This window comes from Gracilinanus agilis, chromosome 2 (genome assembly GCF_016433145.1).
Source record: "Gracilinanus agilis isolate LMUSP501 chromosome 2, AgileGrace, whole genome shotgun sequence".
Classification (NCBI taxonomy): Eukaryota; Metazoa; Chordata; class Mammalia; order Didelphimorphia; family Didelphidae; genus Gracilinanus; species Gracilinanus agilis.
In genome coordinates, this window is record NC_058131.1 from 128,457,805 (window position 1) to 128,482,479 (window position 24,675).

The 24,675-nt window shown below is 34.6% G+C and overlaps 1 protein-coding gene across 4 annotated transcripts in view; it reads left to right on the forward strand.

Annotated features, from left to right (window-relative positions):
• Positions 1 to 24,675, forward strand: part of PLCB4 (phospholipase C beta 4) — a 160,435-nt gene that overhangs the window by 62,010 nt on the left and 73,750 nt on the right. For all 4 annotated transcript variants that reach the window (XM_044663402.1, XM_044663405.1, XM_044663403.1 and 1 more), the window contains exons 10-16: positions 3,953 to 4,061; positions 6,327 to 6,537; positions 7,750 to 7,843; positions 11,252 to 11,331; positions 11,990 to 12,074; positions 16,244 to 16,334; positions 20,447 to 20,542. In XM_044663402.1, the coding sequence (XP_044519337.1) occupies positions 3,953 to 4,061; positions 6,327 to 6,537; positions 7,750 to 7,843; positions 11,252 to 11,331; positions 11,990 to 12,074; positions 16,244 to 16,334; positions 20,447 to 20,542 (766 nt within the window). The remainder of the gene's footprint in view (positions 1 to 3,952; positions 4,062 to 6,326; positions 6,538 to 7,749; positions 7,844 to 11,251; positions 11,332 to 11,989; positions 12,075 to 16,243; positions 16,335 to 20,446; positions 20,543 to 24,675) is intronic.

Here is a 24,675-nt window from a genome sequence, read left to right on the forward strand (position 1 = left end):
TGCTGACATTATAAAGTGCTCAAAGACAACTATGTTAATAGATACGATTTCTTCAATTCAGTCAGCATTTTTGAGGGTTGAGTGATAAATAATGTTGTATAGCTTTAGTCAAGTAGATACATTCTGCCATTCTTCATTTTTATTAAAGTGATGAATCAAATGAGGAAGTGAACTTAGCCAATGGTGTTCAACCATTATAGGCTAATAAATTTTGTCACAGTTAAGTGTTTGGATTTTCTGTGATAGCTTAAGGAAACTATTCTTTTCTTCCATTATTAAAATAACAAAGTTCAAGTTAATAAAACCAAGCATAGAGAATTGACATAAGCTTCCATTTGGTTACATTATCAGAACCACAACATTGTCATTTCTGATCAAAAAACCTAATAATAGATTGAATCCTTTTACCTCATTTAGTTTCAAATTCAAATCTATTTCTGATTAATAATCAAATTAACTGTTTTTAGTTCTGTCTTCCCTCCTTATTTTTGCCCTCAGAGGAAGATGCTAAAGAGTACAGAATGGCTAAAAGTTTTAAAATTAGAGGAACAGTAAATAGAGTCAAATCACCTGAGGAATCTATTTAGTTATATTGATCATAGTAAGAATAAAAATTAGGTAGTTGCTGCTGTGAAGAGACCCAAACTTGCAATTACAAAGTCACAGAACTGTATTTCTGGAGTGGATTTTTGAGGGTTATCAGAATAGATGGGTAATCTACTAGATAATCTTAATAGTCACAGAAATTATTAGTTCCTATATCTGAAGGATAACTGAGATTATCTGATCCAGAACAAATACCAAATCAAGAAAAGTTCATTTCAAAGAAGTTAGGTAATTTACTCAGGCTCATATAGCTAGCTAATAGTGTCAGAACCACATCTGAAACCTAAAATCTACACCCACCCAGCCTCCTGTGGCACACAGAATCTAGAATAAACATTGCTCCTGAGTAGTCAGTAATGCAGTCCTTTGCAAACATTAAAACTTTATAAAAGGCTGTTGTTACTATTATCATTACTGCCAGAAAAGTGTCAAAAATAAAAATATGTCATCCATCAGTGCTATTGTTAAGAAAATAGAAACAGGTTTCATTGTTTAGCTTACCCAGCACAGCACCTGGCATATAATCAGTAATTTGTAAATATTTGTTGCCTGAAGATAGAATTAGTATCTAAAGAAAGTCTCCTGACACTTCACATATATTGTTCTAAAGAAATGTCCATTAGTGGTAGAAAGTAACCAAGAAATCATGGGACTCCGATTTTGAATCTTTACACAATGGACCCTGACCCGGAAGGATTCAAATGGCTGCAAAAATGTTCTGTTACTTTCGACAGTAATAGCAAGGAGGTGTTAAATACTCCCTGAGAAGAGAAACACATTGGCAAACATGATCATTTCACAAGAAGTTTATTAACAACTCCCAGAAAATCTTAAGCTATATATTAAGTAATCTTTCAAGTTCCATTTTGAACAGTTTCATCTTTATTATCCAATATGTATCCAGTGAGATAGCAGGTTAAATATTGAGATAATGGTATTTGTTCCTATTTTTCCTTTTCATCTCTTATGGTAATACCAATCTCTGAACTTTAATAATAGCAATCAATACTATTTGCATGTCACTATGCAGTTTATACAATATTTTCATACCTGTTGTCTCATTTGCCTCTCATAAAAATGCTGTGAAATAGTCAGAGAGCAGGTATTATTATTCTAATTTTAGAAATAAGACAACAAAACTTAGGGAGTAATTGACTTTTTAGGTTACGCACCTCATAAATTACAAGACTAGCATATTCTGTCTTTTCTCCTCTACCTTTTCTTTCTGTGTCTCCTCTTTATGTCTCTGTCTTTTTCTTAAAGAGAGAAGAGGGGTGGTGCAGTGGATAGTGCCAAGTCTGGAGTCAGGAAATCTTATCTTCTTGAGTTCAAACTCCAGTACTTAATATCTAGATTCTGAGAAAGTAACATTACTGTTTTGCCTCAGTTTACTCATATGTAAAATGAATTGGAGAAGGAAATGGCAAACCACTCCAATTTCTTTGCCAAGTAAACCCAAATGAGGTCATGAAATGTCAGACATGAATGAGATGACTGGACTTTTCCCTATCCATCTTTTTTTCTATACTTTTATACTTTCTATCCTTATCCAGTCTCATTCTCTTTATCTTTAAATTTGCCTTATTTCATAGAGAAATAGCTCATTAGTTAATTATTTTCATATGTATGTATACACATATATATATTTATATCTAGAGAGAGAATATTTGGTAATAAGCACATCACATAAATTAAGCTAATCCACTTCAGTAAAAAGATATCTAATCTTTACCCAGCATGATCAAAAAGAAAACTGCTTTTCCTATAACCACAAACACAACTTTTTTTCCTTCTGTCTTTTTCCTTCCTACCATTAACTACATTAACTGATATTGTCCAGAGTAGAGTTGTTAACCATTTCATTCTCAATATAAGTTCATTCAATGATGCTTTTCAACTAGAAGTGAAAAGTTTATAATTTGCCAGAATAATGGGCTTCACAACTGCATGCCTTTGTGATATTGCTAGCTAGGAATATCTTGCATGTCACTATTTGACATTTCATAGTTGTTCTCATAGTTTTGCTTCTTCTAGGTGCTGCATAGATAGTGATTGGTTTTGCTATTCTTTAGATGCTGAAGATATGTGGCTGATAGCATTAATTTACTGTGTTCCTTCATTGCATGGCCATATTGTTGTGAGCTATAATTTTTTAGACTGTAAGCATGCTTCATTGGGGCAAACTTTCTGAAGGGATTTTGTTGGTTCATTATGAATCAGCAGCCCTGACTTTGGAAAGGGGCCAAAGACATGTGCATTTTAAGAAAATGCATAAAGTTCTCTATTAACTACAGGCATCCACATTGTTCACCTCCAAATTATTAATCTGAATTCGGAGTGGGGTAGGATGGAAATTCCATAAACTTTAAAATTCCTTTCCCCAAGTATGTGCATATATCTGGGTAAAGAATATTGCCTTGATCATACTTATTGATGAAGTTTTGCTTGCATCTGCTTACCTGCCATGACTCAGTTGAATTTTGTTTTATCTTTTTTTCTTTATTTTTTTGTGGAGAATCAGGTACACAGTGTGCAGTCCTCAAATCTACAATGAACAAAAAAGAATTGTAACTATCAAAAAAAAAAGACTTCGTAAATTGGACTTTTCATTCGTCCTATTTGAAGTCAGGCACCATTGGAAAGTTGTATTGTTCCTCCCTCTGATCAGGATACCTTAGCCCTGAAATTGAGTGAGAAGACTTTTCTAAGTTCTTAATGGCCACATAGGCTTTCTGAGTGAATTTCAGATGATGATTTCCTTTAAAATTAATTAATCTTAACTTTTTTAATGACTAAAATAACCCAAACTGTCCATTTATAAATATAAATCTATGAATTAAATCCTCATTCTCATTAGTTTTAGTTATATTCAAATCATTAAATTATTTTTATAAACTTGCTCAGTAGAATAAAGTTTTCCCATTCTTATCAGTTTTTTGTGGAAGAGTTAAATGAAGATATTAAAATCAAAGACTAGATATTTATACTAAAATTTGCCCTCCTATTCCAGCAAAGTGATTGGTTACAGTTAAATTCTATGAATTTAAGCCTAAAATTTGCATGATTATTCATGTTTTATACTTTGTCCTTGGTTCTACAAGAATAAAACAATAAAGAGTAGTTATTTTCTCTCTCTGCCTTTCTCTATGAGAAAGTGCCTTAGAAAAACCCTGTTAAGGAAAGAAGAAAGGAAGGAAGGAACTATTTTTGACACTTTAAAGTTACAATTGTGGTACTTTGTAGTTCATGTATTAGAAATTGTCTATTTTGATCACATGAAACATTTTAAGATTTTTATTCTATGACAAATACTGTCATGCTAAACTGAGTTATTTTCTAATCTTAGCATCAACGAGACCCTCGACTGAATGAAATTTTATTCCCATTCTATGATACAAAAAGAGCAATGCAAATAATTGAGACTTATGAGCCTGATGATGAGTTGAAGACAAAAGGTAATGAAGAAGTACTCTCTTGTTCAGCTTTCTCTTTAAAAAAAAAAACCAGGAAGGTGGGCATTCATTTAAAGTAAATCATTAAATGGTTAGATGACTTTTAAGAAGCACAAGAAGCTTTCTAGTGCCAAGGATGAATAACCTAATTTGATGATCAATTTAAAATATTTCACATATCATAATAGTTAAAAATTATTCCATGCTAGCCAGAGTATCATTTTAAATTCTGTATGTTGTAAAATTCAATTTAGAAAGTTTCTTTTTCCATTGTGTATTCTCACAATTAAACTTTAAAATATACTATGCCAAAAATACAGAAAAGTTGAATACAGAAGTTTCCATTTCAAAGCTTTGAAAGGAATTACATATTATGAAAACTCACTATAAACATAGCATATGTACTATAGAAGTTATCTATACTGATGAAAAACTAATACTGTGGAATCTATCATATTAGGTGCCTATAAAAGAAAATGAAAATAGCTGTTAACAAATCCCTTGATTCTTCAAAGATTAGATTATCTAATTAGCAACTTACCCAGGTCCATATCATTTGATCACTCAACAATCATTCATTAAGCACCCACTATGTTCCAAGTAGGCACTGGGAGTATAAGTGTAAACAATAAAACCATCCCTTCTATCAATGAGCTTGTGGTTGCCTGCTTTAAATGTCATTTTTCTGCCTATGAGTATCTCCATTAAAGAGATATCTTGAAAAGAAAATTGAGAAAAACTCAAGGAAACTCATTTTACCACTTTGTTGCCACCCTTAGCAATATAAGGTTTAACAAAAGAAGAGAATAAAACTATTTTAGCAAATGAGATTCTTTGTGTCCTAAACATTATTTATGAAAAAATGAAAAGTTCTTATTCTGATGTTATATACACAGAAATTGTGTTGTTTTGAAATCATTTCTCTTTTTTGGAAACATGTAATAAAATTAATGAGGTAACTTCTCACCATTTCAAATGTGAGTACCTTGAGAACACAGTATATTTATTTGCATTTCTTTATATCATTAGTATTTAGCACAGTTCCTTACATATAGGAAAAGCTATAATTCTAGGATTATAAATTCCAGTTGTTTTTATATAAAGGATGGTGAATTTTGGAATAGTCTAGTCATCCAGCAAAAAGCATTTATTAAGTGTTTAGTGCACTTGTGTAGTACACTATTATGTGTCAAAGAACAATATTTTATTACTTTTGAATGGCAAGATATATGGTAATAGGTGGTGCAGTATATAGGGTGCCAAGCCTGGAAGTCAGGAAGACCTGAGTTCTGGAATACCAGCTTCACACATTTGCTTGCTCTATGATCTTGTGCAAGTCAATTAACTCTACCTCAGTTTCCTCATCTGTGGAATGATGTGGAAAAGGAAATGAAAAACTACTTTAGTATCTTGAAACCTGGGTTCAAAACCTGTTTCTGACACATATTAATGTGATGTGACCTTTGAAATGTCATTTTACCTGAATTGCCCCAGACAACTCCTTAAGTTTTTATATTATAGATAATTTGCCTTTTATAGAAGTTTCAAGAAGTATTTCTGTTTTTCCACAGTAATGAAATTACAGAGTGTGTGTATGAAAATATATATATATATATATACGTGTATATATATATTGGAAATAGAAGCCATTGAGAGAAAGGATACTAGAAGAATTAATTTTAATACCCCTATTTCACTAGTTCACCTAATACTCCAGACACAGCCAGACACAGCTTGAATATTGCATTTGATTTCACATTATAGTTCATTAAAATTGATAACTCATTCCTTCAACAAGCATTTTAAAGCCTCTTTGCCCCCAATATTGTGCTGAGGATACAAAGATAGAAATGAAAGTCTCTGCTCTGGAAAAACTTGTTCTACTGTTCAAAAAAGCAGCCTTTATCCTAATAGAAAGTACAAAATATGTAGAAAGCATTTACATAGAAAATGAGAGAAGGGCACTGACACCTGGGAAGACTAGTATTTGGGATGGGTTTCTGCCTATTTGCATGAGAAACTGTGAACTTAGCATACCTTCCATATATTTCCCTGTCACCTCCTCCTCTGAACTTACTTGTATGGGATTTTTGAAGATGCTTTAGACAGAGAAGATTCAATTCATCCCTTCACTAGTTCAGCTCCTTTCATTTCTGTGTCTAAAACAGGGTGTTTTAGTCTATTGGGCTACCTATTGTATAACTTTCCCTCAATCTCATGTAAATGTTTCATTATCTGTATTTCTTTTCTTTTCTTTTTTTATTTTAGGGCTCATATCCAGTGATGGGTTTTGCAGATATCTGATGTCAGATGAAAATGCTCCAGTCTTCCTAGACCGCCTGGAACTTTACCAAGAAATGGATCATCCTTTGGCACACTATTTCATCAGTTCTTCCCATAACACATATCTCACAGGACGTCAGTTTGGTGGGAAATCTTCTGTGGAAATGTACAGACAAATACTATTGGCTGGATGCAGGTTGGTGATCTAAGATAATTGCTTTGTATCATAGTGTATAATAAGCTTATATTTAACCCATCAGAGTTTCTTGAAAATTTGCATTATAATGAAAGTAGTAGAGGAAATTACTTCATTTCTTTTTTTTTAACCCTTGCCTTCTATCTTAGAATCAATACTGTATATTGGTTCCCAGGCAGAAGAGCAATAAGGCAATGGGAGTTAATTGACTTGTCCAGAGTCACATAGCTAAGATGTGTCTGAGGCCAGATTTGGACTCGGGTCTTCTTGTCTCTAGGCCTGGCTCAAAATCCACTAAGCCACATAGCTGCCCCACTTCATTCCTTTTTAACAAATTTATTATAACTTAACTTTAAGAAATTATGCTAATAAAAAAATATTGGACATATAGAAATGCTATTTTTTAGTGTAAATATAAAATATGAAAGCAAACCACAAGTAGAAAACTTGAGGAATTTCTGCTATATATATTTAGAGCCAGTGAGGTGAGGTGAGGTAGCAAGGTGGATGGAGCAGAGGAGTTCAAATGGAAGGCATCTGAGTTCAAATCTTGTCTCAGGCACTTAATAGCTATGTGACCTTGGGCTATTCGATTGACCCTAGTTTCTTCAATTGTCAGATTATGGAGATAATAACAGCACCTACCTCACAGTATTTATATATGGTATATATACTTCACAGTTGTGAAGATCAAATAAGATAATATCTCTAAAGGGCTTAGCACGATGCCTGACACCTAGTAGCCTATGACATAGTGAAAATGAATAAATGTGGCTTTTTTTTTTTACTTTCTCCCTTTTCATCCTCATAAATTTAAATACAAATTTAGTTTCCACAAAGGGAGGGCAGCATAGATATAAAAATAATACTTTTTATCTATGTAAGAAATTAGTCTACTAAAAGATTGAAATTTTGCTCTCCTCCCACTTCATAAGATAAAAAAATTTTCACTTATACCTCCTTTTACAAATATTGTACAATGAAATTATACTTTATTAGTGTGTAAATACAAGGATGTTTAATATATTGTAAGCATGCTATAGTATAAAACAAGTAGGTACATTAATGAAAGGTTTAAATAATATACCTTATTTAAAATAATTGTTTTGTGATTCATTCTATTTCCATTTCTATTGGAAAATCATTCACTTAAAAAATTTTGTGTGTATTTTTTACTTAAAAGATTCAATATTTGTCACCTTGTATTCTTAGATGTGTTGAGCTAGATTGCTGGGATGGTAAAGGAGAAGATCAAGAACCAATTATAACTCACGGAAAAGCAATGTGTACAGATATTCTCTTTAAGGTAAGATAGAAAATATACCTTATATATAACTGCAGGGGTTCATGACCTGGAGCACCAAACATTTTTTTCCTCATTTGTAGTAACTATATTTCAATGTAATTGGTTTCCTTTGTAATCCTATGTATTTTAATTTGTACATTTAAAAGCATTTTTTTCTGGGGCAACCAGATGGCTTGAGAGCCAGACCTAGAGATAGGAGGTCCTGGGTTCAAATTTGACCTCAGACACTTCCTATCTGTGTGACCCTAGGCAAGTAATTTAACTCCCTTTATCCAGCCATTATAGCCTTCTGCCTTAGAGCCAATACACTGTATTGATTATAAAACAGAAGGTAAAGTATTTTTAAAAATATATATTCTGAGAAGGTATCTTTGACACACAAAAAAGTTAAGAATTCCTGATTTACAATATTATTCACCAAGAAAAAGACTATAGTTGTCATCACTTCTTTCTAGTTAGGGGAAAAAACAAGAGTTTGAAAATTTGGAAGAGAAAATGCTTGTTTTGAGAAAATATAAAAGAATGTTTTCCCCTCTCAGTTTCTTCTTTTAGGCTCTTTTTTTATTTTTTCTATTTTGAAGAAGTAACAATCTCTCTGTTAAATCTACCAGGGCAGCCCAGAATCATGTAGAATATTAATTTTGAGATCTCTTGATATTAAAGAAGGAAGGAACTAGGGCCCTTTTTGACATTGACCAATATGAAAAAACAAACAAACACACAAAAAAAAACTGTTACCAAAAAATGCACAGTGGAACTATATATATTCCCCCCATTGGACCAAAGGTGCTGAAGTCCAAAATTAGAAAATTAAAACAAAAAGAAATCAAAGATATAAATATCACTTTTCAGTTAATTGTAGCCTACTTTCTATCTCACAAACACTCATGCTGTGGCAGCATACCTTAAATTTGTAAAACAATATTCATTTAAAGCAAAAATGAATTGCTAAGAAAAAGACGTATTAGTAACAAAATCTAGGCTAAAGTTAACTTTTCACTAAAATTGCTGAGAGGAAAAATTATAGTAATTAATCAAGATTGAAAAACATTAGTAGATTAGAACCCTCATGATTGCATAAATTCTGCCTCCTCTTTCTTTAGCTACATTGCTCACAATTAATTATAAATCAAAAATATCATTGGGAAAAATATATGTCATATAAGTAAATATGGTATAAATAAATAAGGTTAAGGTTCACGAAATTCAAAGTTGGTAATTCAGTTAATAAACATTTATTAAGAACCTACATTCTGCCTTTAAGCATTGTATATAGAGAGAAACACAAATTATAGTCCCTCCTCTCAAGGAGCTCACAGACTAATGGAGGAGATAAAACAAAAACAAATGTATACAGTATATGTATATACCTATATGTACACACATACATGTGTATATATACATACAAATACATACATATGTACATTTTTATATACATACATACACACACATATCTTCATGATCTTATGCGCCATGGCACACTAATATTCTTGATGGAATTTTCTTGCTAAAGATATTTTAGTAGAGTGTTTTGCCATTTCCTTCTCCAGTGGATTAAGGCAAATAAAGTTGTTAAGTGGCTTGCCCAGAGTCACACAGCCAATATAAGTATCTGATTCTGGATTTGAACTCAGGTCTTTCTGACTTCAAGCTTATAATTTTATCCATGGAACCACCTAGCTGCCTCATCTCTACCTATCAGTCTGTTTGTCTATTTATAAATAGATGTAGATATATACACACATCTAATCCATTCTCTGTGTTGGGTATTCCTAATCCAAGAATTTCATAGAGATAGGGGGAGGGGGCAGGAAAGAGAGAGAGAGAGAGAGAGAGAGAGAGACAGACAGACAGACAGACAGACAGACAGACAGACAGACAGACAGGGATAGAAAGAGGGGGAGGAGGGCAGAGAATTGGAAATAATCAGCAAAGAGAATGCACTATAATTAAGAGGGATTAGGACAGGTTTCTTATAAAAGGTGGAATTTTGGTTTAGACTCAAAGGAAATCAAGGAAACCAGGAGGCAGAGATGAGGAGGGGGTAGCATTTTAGCCAACATTTTAAGCATTTTGAGGGCAGGAGCAGTTTTTTCTCCTTTTCTAATTTATTACAGTATCTACTTCTGTGTCATATACTCTGTGTATTCAGTCAGCGCTACTGTCTGCTGATGAATTCAAATATATTGAAGTTATAAAGTCATTACAAACTCTAAAACGGCTTTTGTTACATCTAGGTATCATTTTTACATTTAGATATCCTTGTTATATCTAAGTATCCTTGTTACATCTAGGTATCCAATGGAATATCCCTGCAAGATCCATTGAATATCCCTCAAGAATCCCATCCATTCAATTCCTTCTGTTCTCTCTTTTCCTTTGGAAATGAGTTTTCTATCATATACTATCACCCATAGCCACCAGTGTTATTGGCATAGATCAATGCAAGGCAAGAACACTAAGGTTTTAGAGGCCTTTGGAACAATCTTCAAATACTTTAGAAAATCCCCTTTTTTCCTTGTCATATAATATTTTAAAGAACTATTGAATAGACAGGAAAGACATCAATAAAACTTAATTGATTTCATAGTATATGGCCAGCAATTCTTCTACAAGAAGCCTTCTCTGACTCCTCTTAATTTCCCTCTATAAATTATTTCTCATTCATCCTATATATAACTTTCTTCCTAGATACTGGCTTGTATACTATTTTTCCAAGTAGACAGTAAGTTCCTCGAGGACAAAAGTTATCTTTTACTTCTTTTTGTATCTCTAGCACTTACCATAGTGCCTGGAACATAGCAGGCACTTGACAAATGTTCATAGATTGATTGATTGATTGATGGATGGATGGATGGATGGATAATACATTATCCTTCCTATTAAAGTTAAGAAATGGTTGGAGAGATAAAACTAACACACATAAAATAACCAAAATTAAGTTATATAGTTCAAACTATAATTGTACTAGTAGTTCAGTTGAGAGTGAAAGCGTTCTGTGGTCATGCTAAGGAATTCAAACTGAAACAGAAAAATGGAATGACATTTTTGATATAGGCAAATAGAACTCAAAATCTATTCTTCTGTAGTCATTTATTTGTCACAGTAGAGTAATTCAGGTTATTTATTCTCCTGTTGTTGAACAACAAAGAATATTTTACAATGATTGACAAGGGCTGCTTTGACACAGCATGTAATGATGGAGATATTTGACAGCCCAGTGGGTACCTTGATGAATGTATTCATTTATTCATTCTTCCAACTAGTTTTTTTATTAAAGAATTGATAAGTATATAATGCCATGCCAGGCTCTGAAACATAAATTCCTCCCAGAAATGTAAGACCTGATCTGTGGGTACCTGAAGAGCTTTGTTCCTCTTACACATTAACTCTGTTTGCCTTCTAAAGGATGTGATTCAAGCCATCAAAGAAACCGCCTTTGTTACATCAGAGTATCCTGTCATTCTGTCCTTTGAAAACCACTGCAGGTAGAGTGATCCATTCATTTCTTTCTACTTCTACCTTTATAATAAATGACAAAAACAGATGCTTTTTTGGTCCTAAACAGTAAAAACGCTGTGCTTTAACATAACACTATGTACACTGGGTTAGGCCTAAAAAAATGTTCCCTAGTCTTTTTAGGATAATTTTCAAACATTTACTCCCAAAAGGCCAAACCCTAGGAATATATTCCTGTGATTACTTTTAGTCTAGGAATATGGCAGGGTCTGTTCAATGTAGATTTATTAAGCCCCCACTATGCATACAGCAGATAATGGGGGTATAAAGATAGAAAGGGAGCTCATGATCTAATTAGGGGAAGGGGGAAGGGTATAAGGTCTGCATATAAATAACTCTGCTGTAAGGGAGAGTGAGATAAGTGCAAAGCAGAGGTCCAGACAAACTACTGTGAAAACCTGGAGGACGTTTTTAGGTTAGCTTTGCCAATTTGTGCAAGCAGCCCTTACTCTTCTTTTTGATTATTTCAATTAAAGTTTTATGATATTTTTAACAGTACTTTTAATATGAACATCAAGGGAATGGTCATACATTATACAGAAAGGATACTAAGGATATTAATTTTTTTTTAATTTCTATAATTGTTAATATGTGTTTGAGTTTGACAATTACAATTATTTCCCCTAGCAAATATCAACAGTACAAGATGTCTAAGTATTGTGAAGATCTATTTGGGGATCTCCTGTTGAAACAAGCACTTGAATCACATCCAGTATGTATTTTTAACAGACCATTTTTCTAGCTTAAATGGATTTGTTTTGAAAAGCATTTCTAAAGAGTCAAGTAGGATCTTCAGTCTAATAGAGATTTCCATATTTATGTTTTTTAATGTTTTAGAGGCAAATGCCTCTAATTATAATGGAGTAGGGTCAAGATATACAGACATAAAGTAAACTTTAGGGCCAATTTAATTGTGTAGGACCTTGGAGTTGCTGGGCCTTCTATTTGAAAGTGTCATAAAGGATCTTTTAAGCTAGACATAGGCAAAGGTTCCACTGTTTGGTTTCATGAAATGAAGCCTGGTTAATAGACTTTGATTCAAAACTACCCAGCTCTCTGATTTTAGGCCAGTCACTTAGATTCTCTGAACCTTAGTTTCCTCATCAGTAAAATGAGAATGGTGATAACTACACTATTAATTTCATCAAGTGGTATAAGAATCAAATAGCCATAATTTATATAAAATATCATTATGGAGGTTCAAACACTGTTTAAGTATAAAGTATTTTTCCTTTGACCACTAATAAATAGTTGTTAGCAGAATACAAAAGAACAATTTTGAGCAATAGGGGAAAAAACATACAATAATACTGAAATAGGGTTGAACATTCAGGGAGGCAATTTGTATTTAATATCAATATTCAGACCTAGCCCTCCAAATGAACCTCAGAAATCAACAGGTTTCAAGAAATTGCCTTTAGTTTAGCAAAATTTCTTTGGCTGAATCTCAGACTATCAGTTATACCCACATCTACAACTTTACCTTTAATAATCATTAAAAAACAAAAACAAAAACAAAAAACTTCCTTTGGGACTTTTCATAGTTTGTGAATATCAATTCAAAACTGACTTTTTTGTCACTCACTCTTGATACTTGACTGACTCACCCGCCTTGTTTTCTAGTTATATATTTCCTTGATGATGTCTTATTCCATTTATCTCAAATACCTCATTGTCAATGACTTGCCACAGGCTTCTTATACTTATTTCCATTTCCATTGCCTTTTGAGTGATATGAGAATTCTGAGGAGACATGAAGAAAGACATAGAAGCGGAGATGGGACTCAAATTAGTATTTGAAGGAAAGGTAGGACTTAGATAAGAAGAGAAGAGAGAGAAAGGGAAGGACAAGGATGAAGAGAGTTCACATGGCTATTTCAATGAGAGAAGAGAAATGCAGTATTCCTTCCCTGGAGGTATAGACATTGAAGGTAAAAGTGGAGTTTGTCTTTTAACAATCTCACTATGCCCCTCAATTTTCCACTTTTCTTTGCATGTAGACATATACTACCCATAGTTATTTTGAGTACCCTCCTAGGGACACCCTAATCCTCAATATAAGTGACTGTGGTCAAAGTGTACATGTCAGAAATGGTTTTGGGGGACTCAGGTCATTCTCTGGTATTGACTTGGACCATAAAGGGTTTGAGAACAGCAATCCTGTTCTTCTATTAATTATCACAAGACTCTGAAGTTTTATATCAAAGTAATACTCTAGGAATTCTTTTCCTTCTCTATGAACTAATAATTTAAACTGAGTTCATGCTCTTTGAAAATCCCCTGAGTAGCAATGATTTTCCAGGGACCTTTAAATTAGCCTATGTCTAAACATATCCACTACCATAAAGGGTGGCTACGTAATTTTCAGTTCTGAGACATAGTCTAAGAAAAACTGTGGTTTTTGAATGCGGATACCAATAAGGGGATAAGAAAAATAGTTAGAAATCCTTCTCTACTGCCATCCAGTGGATACCAATAAGTATAACTCCTTGGAACTCAGTCGTAAAGTGAGTAGGCAGTGATTCCAGGAGTCATACATTTTGGCAGAGTCCTCAGTATAATAGATTTTGAGCTAGAAAGAACCTTAGCTCAGCCCCCTCACCTCACAGAGAAGGAAATTGAGAGACAAAGATCAAGTCGTGTATAAATGGAGATTTTGAACCTTGGACTTCATCCCCCACAAGTCCTTAGTTTTCCCCAAATCCCCTTTAATTTCAAGGTCCAAAATCTCCACTTATACAGTAGTTTGCCCAAGAAGACACATTAGCAAAAGTCAAGATTAGACTTAAGACCCTTTGACAACATAGATTCATCATGCTTTCCATTGCATCACAGATATTCTCCTCAGTTGTGTTCTAGGAAAGAGATTTAGTTTACTATATATCCAGCTACTCAATTGGAATCCAGGGGGCTGCAAACCAAGAGCACTAAAGACTTCCAACCAGACTGAGACCACAGCAGAGTAAGGAATTACTTTGAGGCTGACCATTATTAGGTAGTCAAACTTATACCTGAGAAATTCGCTCTACTATATCTCAGTAAGTGGTTGTCCAGTTTCTCCTTGAAAATCATTAATGAGGAGGTGCCAATTGCCTCCCAAAGTGACTATTGCATTTTTAAAAATTATTCTAATAGTAAGTTTTTAATTATACCAAGCCTAAACCCACCTCTTCAACCACCAGCTGTTGTTGGTAAGTATAGCCTCTGAAGTCAAGTAGACCAAATATATTTACTCTTCCACATAACAACTCTTCAAATACATAAAAACAGATATGTCATTACTACTCCTCCTCCACCTTCCCCCACTATACCCAAGTCAACAAGCTAAATATCCTTGGTTCCTTCAAAGTCCTCTGCATGTTCTCCAATTTATCAATGACTTTCCTAAAATAAGGCATGCAGAACTGAATGCACTGTTGTGAATATGTCCTGATTAGAGCAGAGAAGAGAGGAATTAACATTTTCCTAGTAATCCTCTCTTAATGCATCATTAGCTCACATTAAGGGTTAGTTTGTTTGTTTTGGGGCTATCTTATCATACTGTTGACTCACACTGTATTTGGAATTCTTTAAAACCTTAAATCTTATCTTTTTTCTCCCTTAGACAACTCTATCACAACCTTTCTCATCTTTATTGTGAAGTTTCAATTGTGTCTGATGCTTTGTAACCCCATTTGGGGTTTTCTTGGCAAAGTTACTGGAGTTTGCCAGTTCCTTCTCCTCATTTAAAGATGAGGAACTAAGGTAGAGTTAAGTGACATGCCCAGTGCCACACAGCCTGAGTGTCAAGTCTGAGCTTGGATTTGAACTAAGTCAGTTTTCTTGACTCCAGGCTCAGTACTCTAGTCACACTGCACCACCTAGTGGCCTTTTCTCATCTTTACATGTCAATAATTTTTTAACAAGTATAACACTGTTTTGTTGTTGTTTTTAAACTGTGCCTATGATTTCATCAGTGTAGAGAGTTCCTGATTAGAGATTATATAATCCATGCAGGGAGGCATCTCTTCTGAAATTATAGCATTTAGAGAATTTCCTAAGACACTGAGTGAAGGAATAAATGAATGAGCATTTATTAAATGCTTCCTAACTGCTATGCACTATAAGTCAATCCTTCTCCGCCTTCAGTGGGGTTATGTTCTCATAGGGAAAGACTATACCTATAGAAGAGTGTTAGACAAGGAGGGGTGATTGGTAAGGGAAATTGCTGGGTTGGTGAATTGAACTATAAGGCAATTGATTGGCATACCATCGGAGGCTCTTCTTTAGAGATCTTCAAGGAAAAGCTGGATTGATCACTTACAAGGTTCAAGTATAAGTTGAACTAAGTAATAATAATCATCCTTGATTTCTTTCCTACTGAATGCTGATTGATTAACTTCCCAGATCAAAAAGTAGAACTGGGGTATGAAGGATCTGCAAAAAGGAGAATGGGGAACTTGGACACGGCCAGAAAATGACAAGTCCAATTTGTTTTGTCTGAGTCCTGCTAGATATGATGAACTCTAATCTAGACAGCATTACTACAGAATGGAAGCTTGGGGACCAAGAAAGAAGTAGAGGGAGGAATATAGCAGTAAATCACAAAGATGGCAGGAATATAGCAACTGAGAGATAAATTGACTTGCCCAGCCACTATGGGTTAGAGGTGGGACTCTGAAGCCAGTTTTTTATCCACTATTTATCCCTATTAAATTTCTTCTTACTAGATTTGATTAAGTATTCCATCCTATTGGGATCTTTTGTAATTTTGATTCTGTCATCTAGCATGTTAGGCTTACTACTCCTTTTCTTCAGCCTGAATCTGAGGGTTCTGTTAATATTTACATGAGGTGCTTGGTTATTGTTCGTTAATATATCTCTCTTTCTTTGATATTTTAGCTTGAACCAGGAAGATCATTACCATCCCCTAATGACCTCAAAAGAAAAATACTCATCAAAAACAAGCGACTGAAACCTGAGGTGGAAAAAAGTAAGTCAAGCACACCTTTATACCAAATAAAACCAGTATATTTTACATGTCTGAGTAAAGCAAGCATTCAGGATGCAATATATTTTGCTTTTTATTCAACTTCAGCTCTCTGAAGTACTCTTAATCAATTTCTTCTTGCAATCTGTCAGTATAATCTGCTCAAATTAGCCTATTTTTTCCCTCATTTGCTTCAAAGGAATTTTCTTCATTTAAGTTCTTAGCATGTATTTCTTTTTTTTTTGTTTTTTGTTTTTTGTTTTTTAATTTTAAACCCTTAACTTCTGTGTATTGATTTATAGGTGGAAGATTGGTAAGGGTAGGCAATGGGGGTCAAGTGACTTGCCCAGGGTCACACAGCTGGGAAGTGTCTGAGGCCGGATTTGAACCTAGGACCTCCTGTCTCTAGGCCTGGCTCTCAATCCACTGAGCTACCCAGCTGCCCCTATGTATTTCTTTTTAAAATATTCTAAGGACTCCAGTATCCATAATTTTTCTCTCATCTGCCTGTCAGGTCAGTAGATAAATATATACAAATAATATGATGATAGCATTAATAATTTGTGTTTCGATGCATTTGTCACACATTTACTATCTCCAAAGTTGTTTATACTGGATTTTTTAATCTGAGCCATTCTCATGAAAGCATATGATTAACTTGAGGGTGCTGCCTTTTGCTTCTGCAAGATAATCTCATTTCTAAAACTTATGGATTAGGATTTGGGTAATTCCATGACTCAGAACCCAATGAAAGATCTTTATCCATGTAGCACAGGTCACTTCAATTGAACAATTATTCATTGTGCTAACCTCTATCTCAGGAAATAGGTGTGTCAATAAAGGATTAAACATTTATCAAATACCTACTATGTGCCAATGAATAAGACTTTGTCCCTGCCTTCCAAGAAGTTTATAATTTAAGAGGAAGTTTTAAAAAAATTGTTTTGCAAAGAACCTTAAGTGCCATAATTTCCAGTAGACAATAAGGAATTTTGAAAGTTTGAAGCAAGGGAATATGTGATCACAGCTGGGTTTTAGGAAGATTAATCTGGAAATTGTGTACAGAATAGATTGGAGAAATAAGAAACATAGGTATTATGCTAAGTTTGATAGATACAAAGAAAGACGTATCAGTCCCAGTTCTCCAAGAGAAGGTTATTGTTTAAAAAGAACCAGGATAGACTTGTAGAAGCAGAAGTTGAGACTCAAACTAAGGAAACAAGGCAGGATACAAGGGGGAGAGGTGAATGAGAGAGAGAGACAGACAGACAGACAGACAGACAGACAGACAGACAGACAGACACAGAGAGAGACAGAGAGACAGAGGGAGACAGAGAGTGAGAGAGACAGAGAGTGAGAGAGACAGACAGACAGACAGAGACAGAGAGAGATAGTGAGTGAGAAACAGAGAGAGAGTGCACAGGGGCATTACAAAAGTAGAAACAACAGGACTTGTCAACTGAATTGTATATGTGGGGATGTCAAGTGAAAAGTTAAAAGTGAAAAATGAAGGATGACACCCAGTTTGCAAGCATGGATACCTGGAAGGCTGACAGTACTGCTGAGAGTAATGGGTAAGTTAGGAACTAGGGAAGGTTTGGGGAAATGATGAATTCAGTTTCAAATATGTTGAGTTTAAGATGTCTTTGAAGACACCCGACTCAAGATGTCCACTAGGCAGTTGAATATATAAGACTGAATTTAGAGACTGACAGATATAGCTGAGAATTTTCTATAATCAGATGATAATTGAATCCATAGGAGTTGATTAGATCATTCAGTGATACACAGTATGGAAGGAGAAATAATCCTAGGATGAGCCTTAGGGGACAACCACAGTTAGTCGGTTTGACCTGGAGGAAGATCTATCCAGAACAAAATTATGAGGAGTACTTGAACAAGGTAAGAGGATAATTAGGATATAGCAGTGTTATGAAAACATAAAGAGAAAAGACATCACAGAGAAGATGATTGATCTATAGGTCAGAGACTACAGAGTGATAAAAAAAATGAAGATTGAAAAAAGGCTATTTGATTTGGCAATTAAGAGAGCATTGGTAATTGGAGAACTAGTTTTAGTTGAATTAGGTCAGCAGCAAAGTGAAGAAAACAGAACTAGCAGAACAACAATAGTATTATTGGAAGAGAATTTCTCTTTTTATTATGTTGCTTTGTTTAACCTCATCTCTCAGTGACCTGGAGTCAAAGACCATTGAGTAAATTCAGGTATAGATAGCTCTCAGAGAAAGGAAGGTAAGGAACCGAGGAACCGTTGAGACAGGAAACTGATTCCACAGGCAGTGCCCCTTTCTGGATATCCCAGGAAAATTGGAAACTATAGTTGGTTCCTGAGAAGTGACGTGTGAGAGCTAGTGGGTGGAGAAAACAGCTTATAAGTGGAAGACCAGGAGATGTTGAGGGTTTTCTGGCTGGAGTGGTGGCTAAATAAACTCTTGGTGGTGAGCTTCAATCCATCGTGGTGGCCAATAGAGTAGTAAGCTAAATACCTCTCTATCTCTTTCCTACCTTTCCCTATCTTTACTATTACTACTTTGATTTAATAAAGTTATTAAAGCTCTTAGCAGCCTCATAATTTAATTTTTTTATTTTTTAATCGTTTATTAATATTCTTTTTTTTTTAAACCCTTGTACTTCGGTGTATTGTCTCATAGGTGGAAGATTGGTAAGGGTGGGCAATGGGGGTCAAGTGACTTGCCCAGGGTCACACAGCTGGGAAGTGGCTATTAATATTCATTTTTAACATGGTTACATGATTCATGTTCCTACTTTCCCCTTCACCCCCCGCTTTCTCCCCACCCATGGCCGATGCACATTTCCACTGGTTTTAACATGTGTCATTGATCAAAACCTATTTCCAAATTGTTGATAGTTGCATTGGTGTGGTAGTTTCGAGTGTACATCCCCAATCATGTCCACCTCTCATAATTTAATTTTAATTATTACAGTATTGTAAGGATAACTGTGAAAGTCATGGTTATTCTAATCAAGATAGTGATCAAAGACAATTTCAAAGGATCCATGAAGAAAAAAGAGAACTGGTGAATTTTGAATGTACAAGGAAGCATCCTTTTTCACTTTATTTTTATTGTTTTCCTTTGTATTTTCTTTCATATCATGGCTAATATGGAAATATGTATTTGCATATATCACACATATAATCAGTAACAAATTGTTGCCTCCTTGAGATGGGATATGGGCCAGAAAAAGATACTTTGGAAGTCATAATTTTAAAAAGCAAGGATTTTTAAAATTTACATATAATTTTTGGAATATTTAATGAATTATTAAAATAATTTTTAAAAAGAAAGTGGAAAGGTGTCCTCGAGACTAGCACATAAATTTGTTCAAGATGAGGAGAGATATAATGATCAGTAATTAATTACTAGGCCATTTTACTTTTGTTTGCCTCAGTTTCCTCAACTTTAGAATGGGGATAATAACAGCATCCACCTTGCAGGCTTAATATCAGTTCAAGTGAGATAATATGTGCTTATTCCCTTTTTATATGCAAAAATATTCCTCCAAAGAGATGATGTTAAATGACAATGGAAGAATAGGAGAAAGCTGATCCTTCCATGACCCTTTGCCTTGTTGAGAGTAAAAGAAGTATCCACTGGCAAAGATTGTAAATGTGGTCTCAATGAAAAAAAAATCAGAAGAATGTGAAAGAACTTACTTCCAAAAAGATGGGAATTCTGGAAGAAACTATAGAAGGGACAAGGGGCAATCAGGGGTGATATAATCCTGGAGAGAGGATGGGCTAAGTCAAATAGAGATCAGAAACTAGAAGGCACTAGTCAAAAGACTTTGAAATCTAAATTTCTGGGACTTTGGACACAGGTTTAAGAAACAAAGAAAAATCCAAATGAAGAATGACAATGAGCCTACCCTACCTGCCCATATAAGGAATGAGTGTCCTAAGCAAAGACTCCCCATTCTACAAAATATCCTTCTCTACACTGGCTTCCTCAGAGACAAAGATTCTCAAGCCATCTGACTGACTGCTTGTTTTGATGTTTCCTTATCAGTTTTTATTTTTATTACAAAACATGAAATCATGATATATGTTTTAATTTGTTTCTTTTTTTTAACAGAACAGCTTGAAGCATTAAAAAGTATGATGGAAGCAGGAGAATCAGCAGCCCCAGTAAATATTTTAGAAGATGACAACGAAGAAGAAATAGAAAGTGGTGAGCTTTTAAATGTTTATTTAAGTGCTTTGAAAAGTGAAGTAACAGCATAGAAACTGACTTTTTAGCTTAATTAACTTTATTTGGTGTTTTTTTTTAAACCCTTAACTTCTGTGTATTGACTCCTAGGTGGAAGAGTGATAAGGGTGGGCAATGGGGGTCAAGTGACTTGCCCAGGGTCACACAGCTGGGAAGTGTCTGAGGCCGGATTTGAACCTAGGACCTCCTGACTAGGCCTGACTCTCAATCCACTGAGCTACCCAGCTTTAAATATGTAAATGGCATTTTAATATATTACATTTCAGTTAGGCCTCATGTACCAATCTGATATCTTAGTGTTCTACAAATCTCAAATGTAACACAGAAGCCTGGCAAATGCTATAATATTCAGATTAGGTTACAGCTGGTTTATCCTCCTTCCTATTGAGGATTCAGCTTTTGTCATAATCCCTGAGACATTTTCAGGAGAAGGCTAGGGGTTAGCAAAGCACCTTGCCATGGACATGAATTTCAGTTTTATTTGTATCAGCTCTGAATAAACAGAATCAAAGAATTAGGAAAATGAACACAAATGAAAGACAAGAAGTTAATGTGTATCCAGAGCAGCTAGTTGGTATAGTGGATAGAGCACCCAGCCTGGGGTCAAGAAGACTTATCTTCCTAAGTTCAAATCTGACATCAGACTCTTACTAACTGTTTGACCCTGGGTAAGTCACTTAACCCTCTGTTCTTCATTTTCCTCATCTGTACAATGAGCTTTAAAATAAGAGCTTTAAAATGGCAACGTAATATGCTTGCCAAGAAAACTCCAAATGGGGCAACAAAGAGTCAGACAGGACTGAAAAAAATTGAACAACTTATATCTATACATGGAAAATGAACTAGAGAAATGTAGCAGTTATTTGGATAAATAAGAATCCTCAGGTCCCCAAGACATTTTAGTTCAAATGTTTTGGCAATAAATCAAAAGTGGATTTTTATTGGACAATAATGTTAATAATGAGAATAACCTACACTTATATAGTTATTTGATTTACAATCACCCAGATATTGGTTGTATGAAGACCTAGAAGCAGAAGCAATATTTTTTTTGCTTTGCCATAATGCTTATATTTCTTTGAAAAGAGAAAGCAGCTAGAGTTGTAGAAGCAATAATTCAGACCTTAAAAAGAATAAATTTAAGAATAGTAACAGCAATAATAGCTCATAATTAGTGCTATATGCACTTTGAAGTTTGCAAAACACTTTACAAATATTATATCATTTGGTCTTCACAACAATCCTAGGAGAGAGGTGCTATTATCTCCATTTTACAGATGAAGAAAACGAGGAAGAAGTTTAGTGACTTTTCTAGGATCACACAGCTGCTAAACATCTCTGGTTGGGTTTAAATTCAACCTGACTCCAGTCCCAGTCTTCTTACCTTGATTGATCCACCTCACTGCCCAGAAACCTAGAATATATTGATAGTTAAGATAAAAGCTAGGTATAGTCTTACATGAAACTTGGACTTTGAGAGAACTAATTTCAATTAATTTACTAAAAGGATAGGTATCTTGGACTAAAATTCTAAATAATCAGCATAAAAAGGGTGGAAAGTTCTCATGACTTAAGCTCCTAAGAAAAAAAGAGAAATCATTTCCACAATGAAAATGGTGACTTGTCTATAGGAATCTATGTGAAAGTAGATGAGAGAGAGAGAGAGAGAGAGAGAGAGAGAGAGAGAGAGAGAGAGAGNAGAGAGAGAGAGAGAGAGAGAGAGAGAGAGAGAGAGAGAGAGAGAGAGAGAGAGAGAATATCTTGGCCAAAATAATAGAATGGTTGACCTCTCTGTCTCCAACTTGGTTAACAGATAAGGAAACTGAGGTGAACAGGGTTAAGTAACTTGCCCAGGGTCACACCTGAGTACAGATTTGAACTCAAGAAGATGAGCCTTCTTGACTCCAGGCTCAGTACTTTACCCACTGTGCCACCTAGCTGCTACTAGGTTGAGATTATACTGGGTATCCCAAAAGTCTTAGTGCACTTTTAGCTTAAAATTACCCTAAGGCTTTTGAGACATCCTTATAGAATGTATTTTGTCTAAAGAATTCAAAACATCTCCATAGATCCTTTCTCATTTAGACTGAGAGGATCAAAATTATAAATCTTGAAAGAAAATTAATTAGCAAGAAAAAAAAGACAACTTAGTTAAGTTAAATAATTTGCTTGAACATCCAATTAGTTCAGGATCTTTACATCAAGCTTGAAATTATCTCCTGAATTTCCATCTGTTGTTCCTAATCCTGGCATTTCACACCAAGAAGAACAAATGTAATCTCTGTTCTACATATCAGTTCTTCAGATTTATGAAAATAAATCTCTTATCACCCTTATAGCTGTTCCAGGTTAAATACAAGGTCCTGATTGTGGTAATTAATGAATTCCTGAAGTGTCATATGTATTCAAATTCATATGAGTCAACATTATTACTGACATAATAATGTTATTGATTCCAGCCTAATGGAGATGTATTGTGTAAATTCAAATAATATGAACACTTTAGAGAATCCACTAGCCATTTTAATAGGGATTTATCTGATTCATACTTTACTCAGTCAGGCCTTATATGGCATGATCTTAAGGCTTTTCATCATCTGACCTACCTTCTCATGGATATTGTTCAATTTAGCAACTCCTTTCCTAAAATGTGTTATTCAGAGGGAGCCACGTACTCCCCTTAGAACAGTAAATATAGTGGGTAGCATATGTCTGATGCCTAAACACTGAACATGGTTCCTAGACATCTTTCTTCAGCTTTGTTGAATCATTTTATTATAATGATATTGATGACAAAATATTGTCTATACCATTCTTGAGACAAAGTAGCATAGTTTAGGAGGGCAGAATTCTCAGCCACCTGAAGAATGGCAAAAGCTGTCAGGGAATGAGGGCATATGCCAAATAACAAGGCAGAATTTAAACTCAGAATGTCCCATAGCATCTTGTAACTTGAGATGTTCATTGAATTAATTGGGAACCAGTGTTGCAAAAGTATAAAGAAGGTATCCCTGGTTTAGAAATCAGAAGCACTTTTTCAACATTTGAAATTCACAAAAATAATTATTTTTTCAACTCAGTCAACAAATTCCTATTAAATAGTTTCAGAATACCATCCTAGGTGTCAAGGGAAATGGAAAAGGAAAGATTTTTGCCCCTTAATCAAGGATATTATAGCCTAGTTGGTCAGACAAGTCAAGCACTCTATATGATACAGCCAAAATATTGTTGCCAAGATGAATTGTGCTGGAGGAATCCAGACATAGGAGAGTGCACCATGCATGCCCTGGGGTAACTGGGGAAGACTTCCTAAAGAAATCATAAAACCCCAAAGAAGCAATAGGATTCATTAGACCAAAGACATTTCAAGCTGGAGAGCAACATCAGCCGTGGCTTGGCATTGGGAGTGTGTCGTCCTTGAGGGCTACTGAAGAGTTTAGTTTGACTGAAATAGAAAGTTCACAAAAGGAAAAAGGATATGGAGAGCTTTAAATGAATTCCTGAATGTGGAGCTAGATAATATTATGCCTCCTTTACTTATAAATTGAAAACAACAACAACAAAAAAACCTACACCGTTCACATAATTCATTTCAATTTAACAAGAATTTATTAAAAACTTATTTGCCATTCATTCATTCATTAGAATATGAAATCCTTGAGGGCAGCAAGTGTTTCATTCTTTTCATCCTAAGCACTTAGCACACTGCCTGGCACATACTAGGCTGGAAGACAATTGATAGATGCTTCTTGAATTACCAACTGCTATAGTTAAATGGAGACCCAGAGACAAAAATAAGAGTCCTTGCCAGGAATTTGCATTCTACTAGACCTTGGAGTCATATTTTAACATATCCACTTGTAGCCACCTAAGTCTAAGTTCAAACCTTTTGATTATTTATTACATTGACCTTGAGGATTTCATGTGAGCATCTTTAAAATGAAAGGAAAAAAATAAACATTGTTGATATTAGAGAAGTTAATTGGTATAGTGGTTGGCATTCTGCACTAGAAATTAGGACGTTGTTGTTCAGACATTTTGATTCATGTTTGACTCCTCATGACTCCATTTGGGTTTTTCTTAGCAGAGATTTT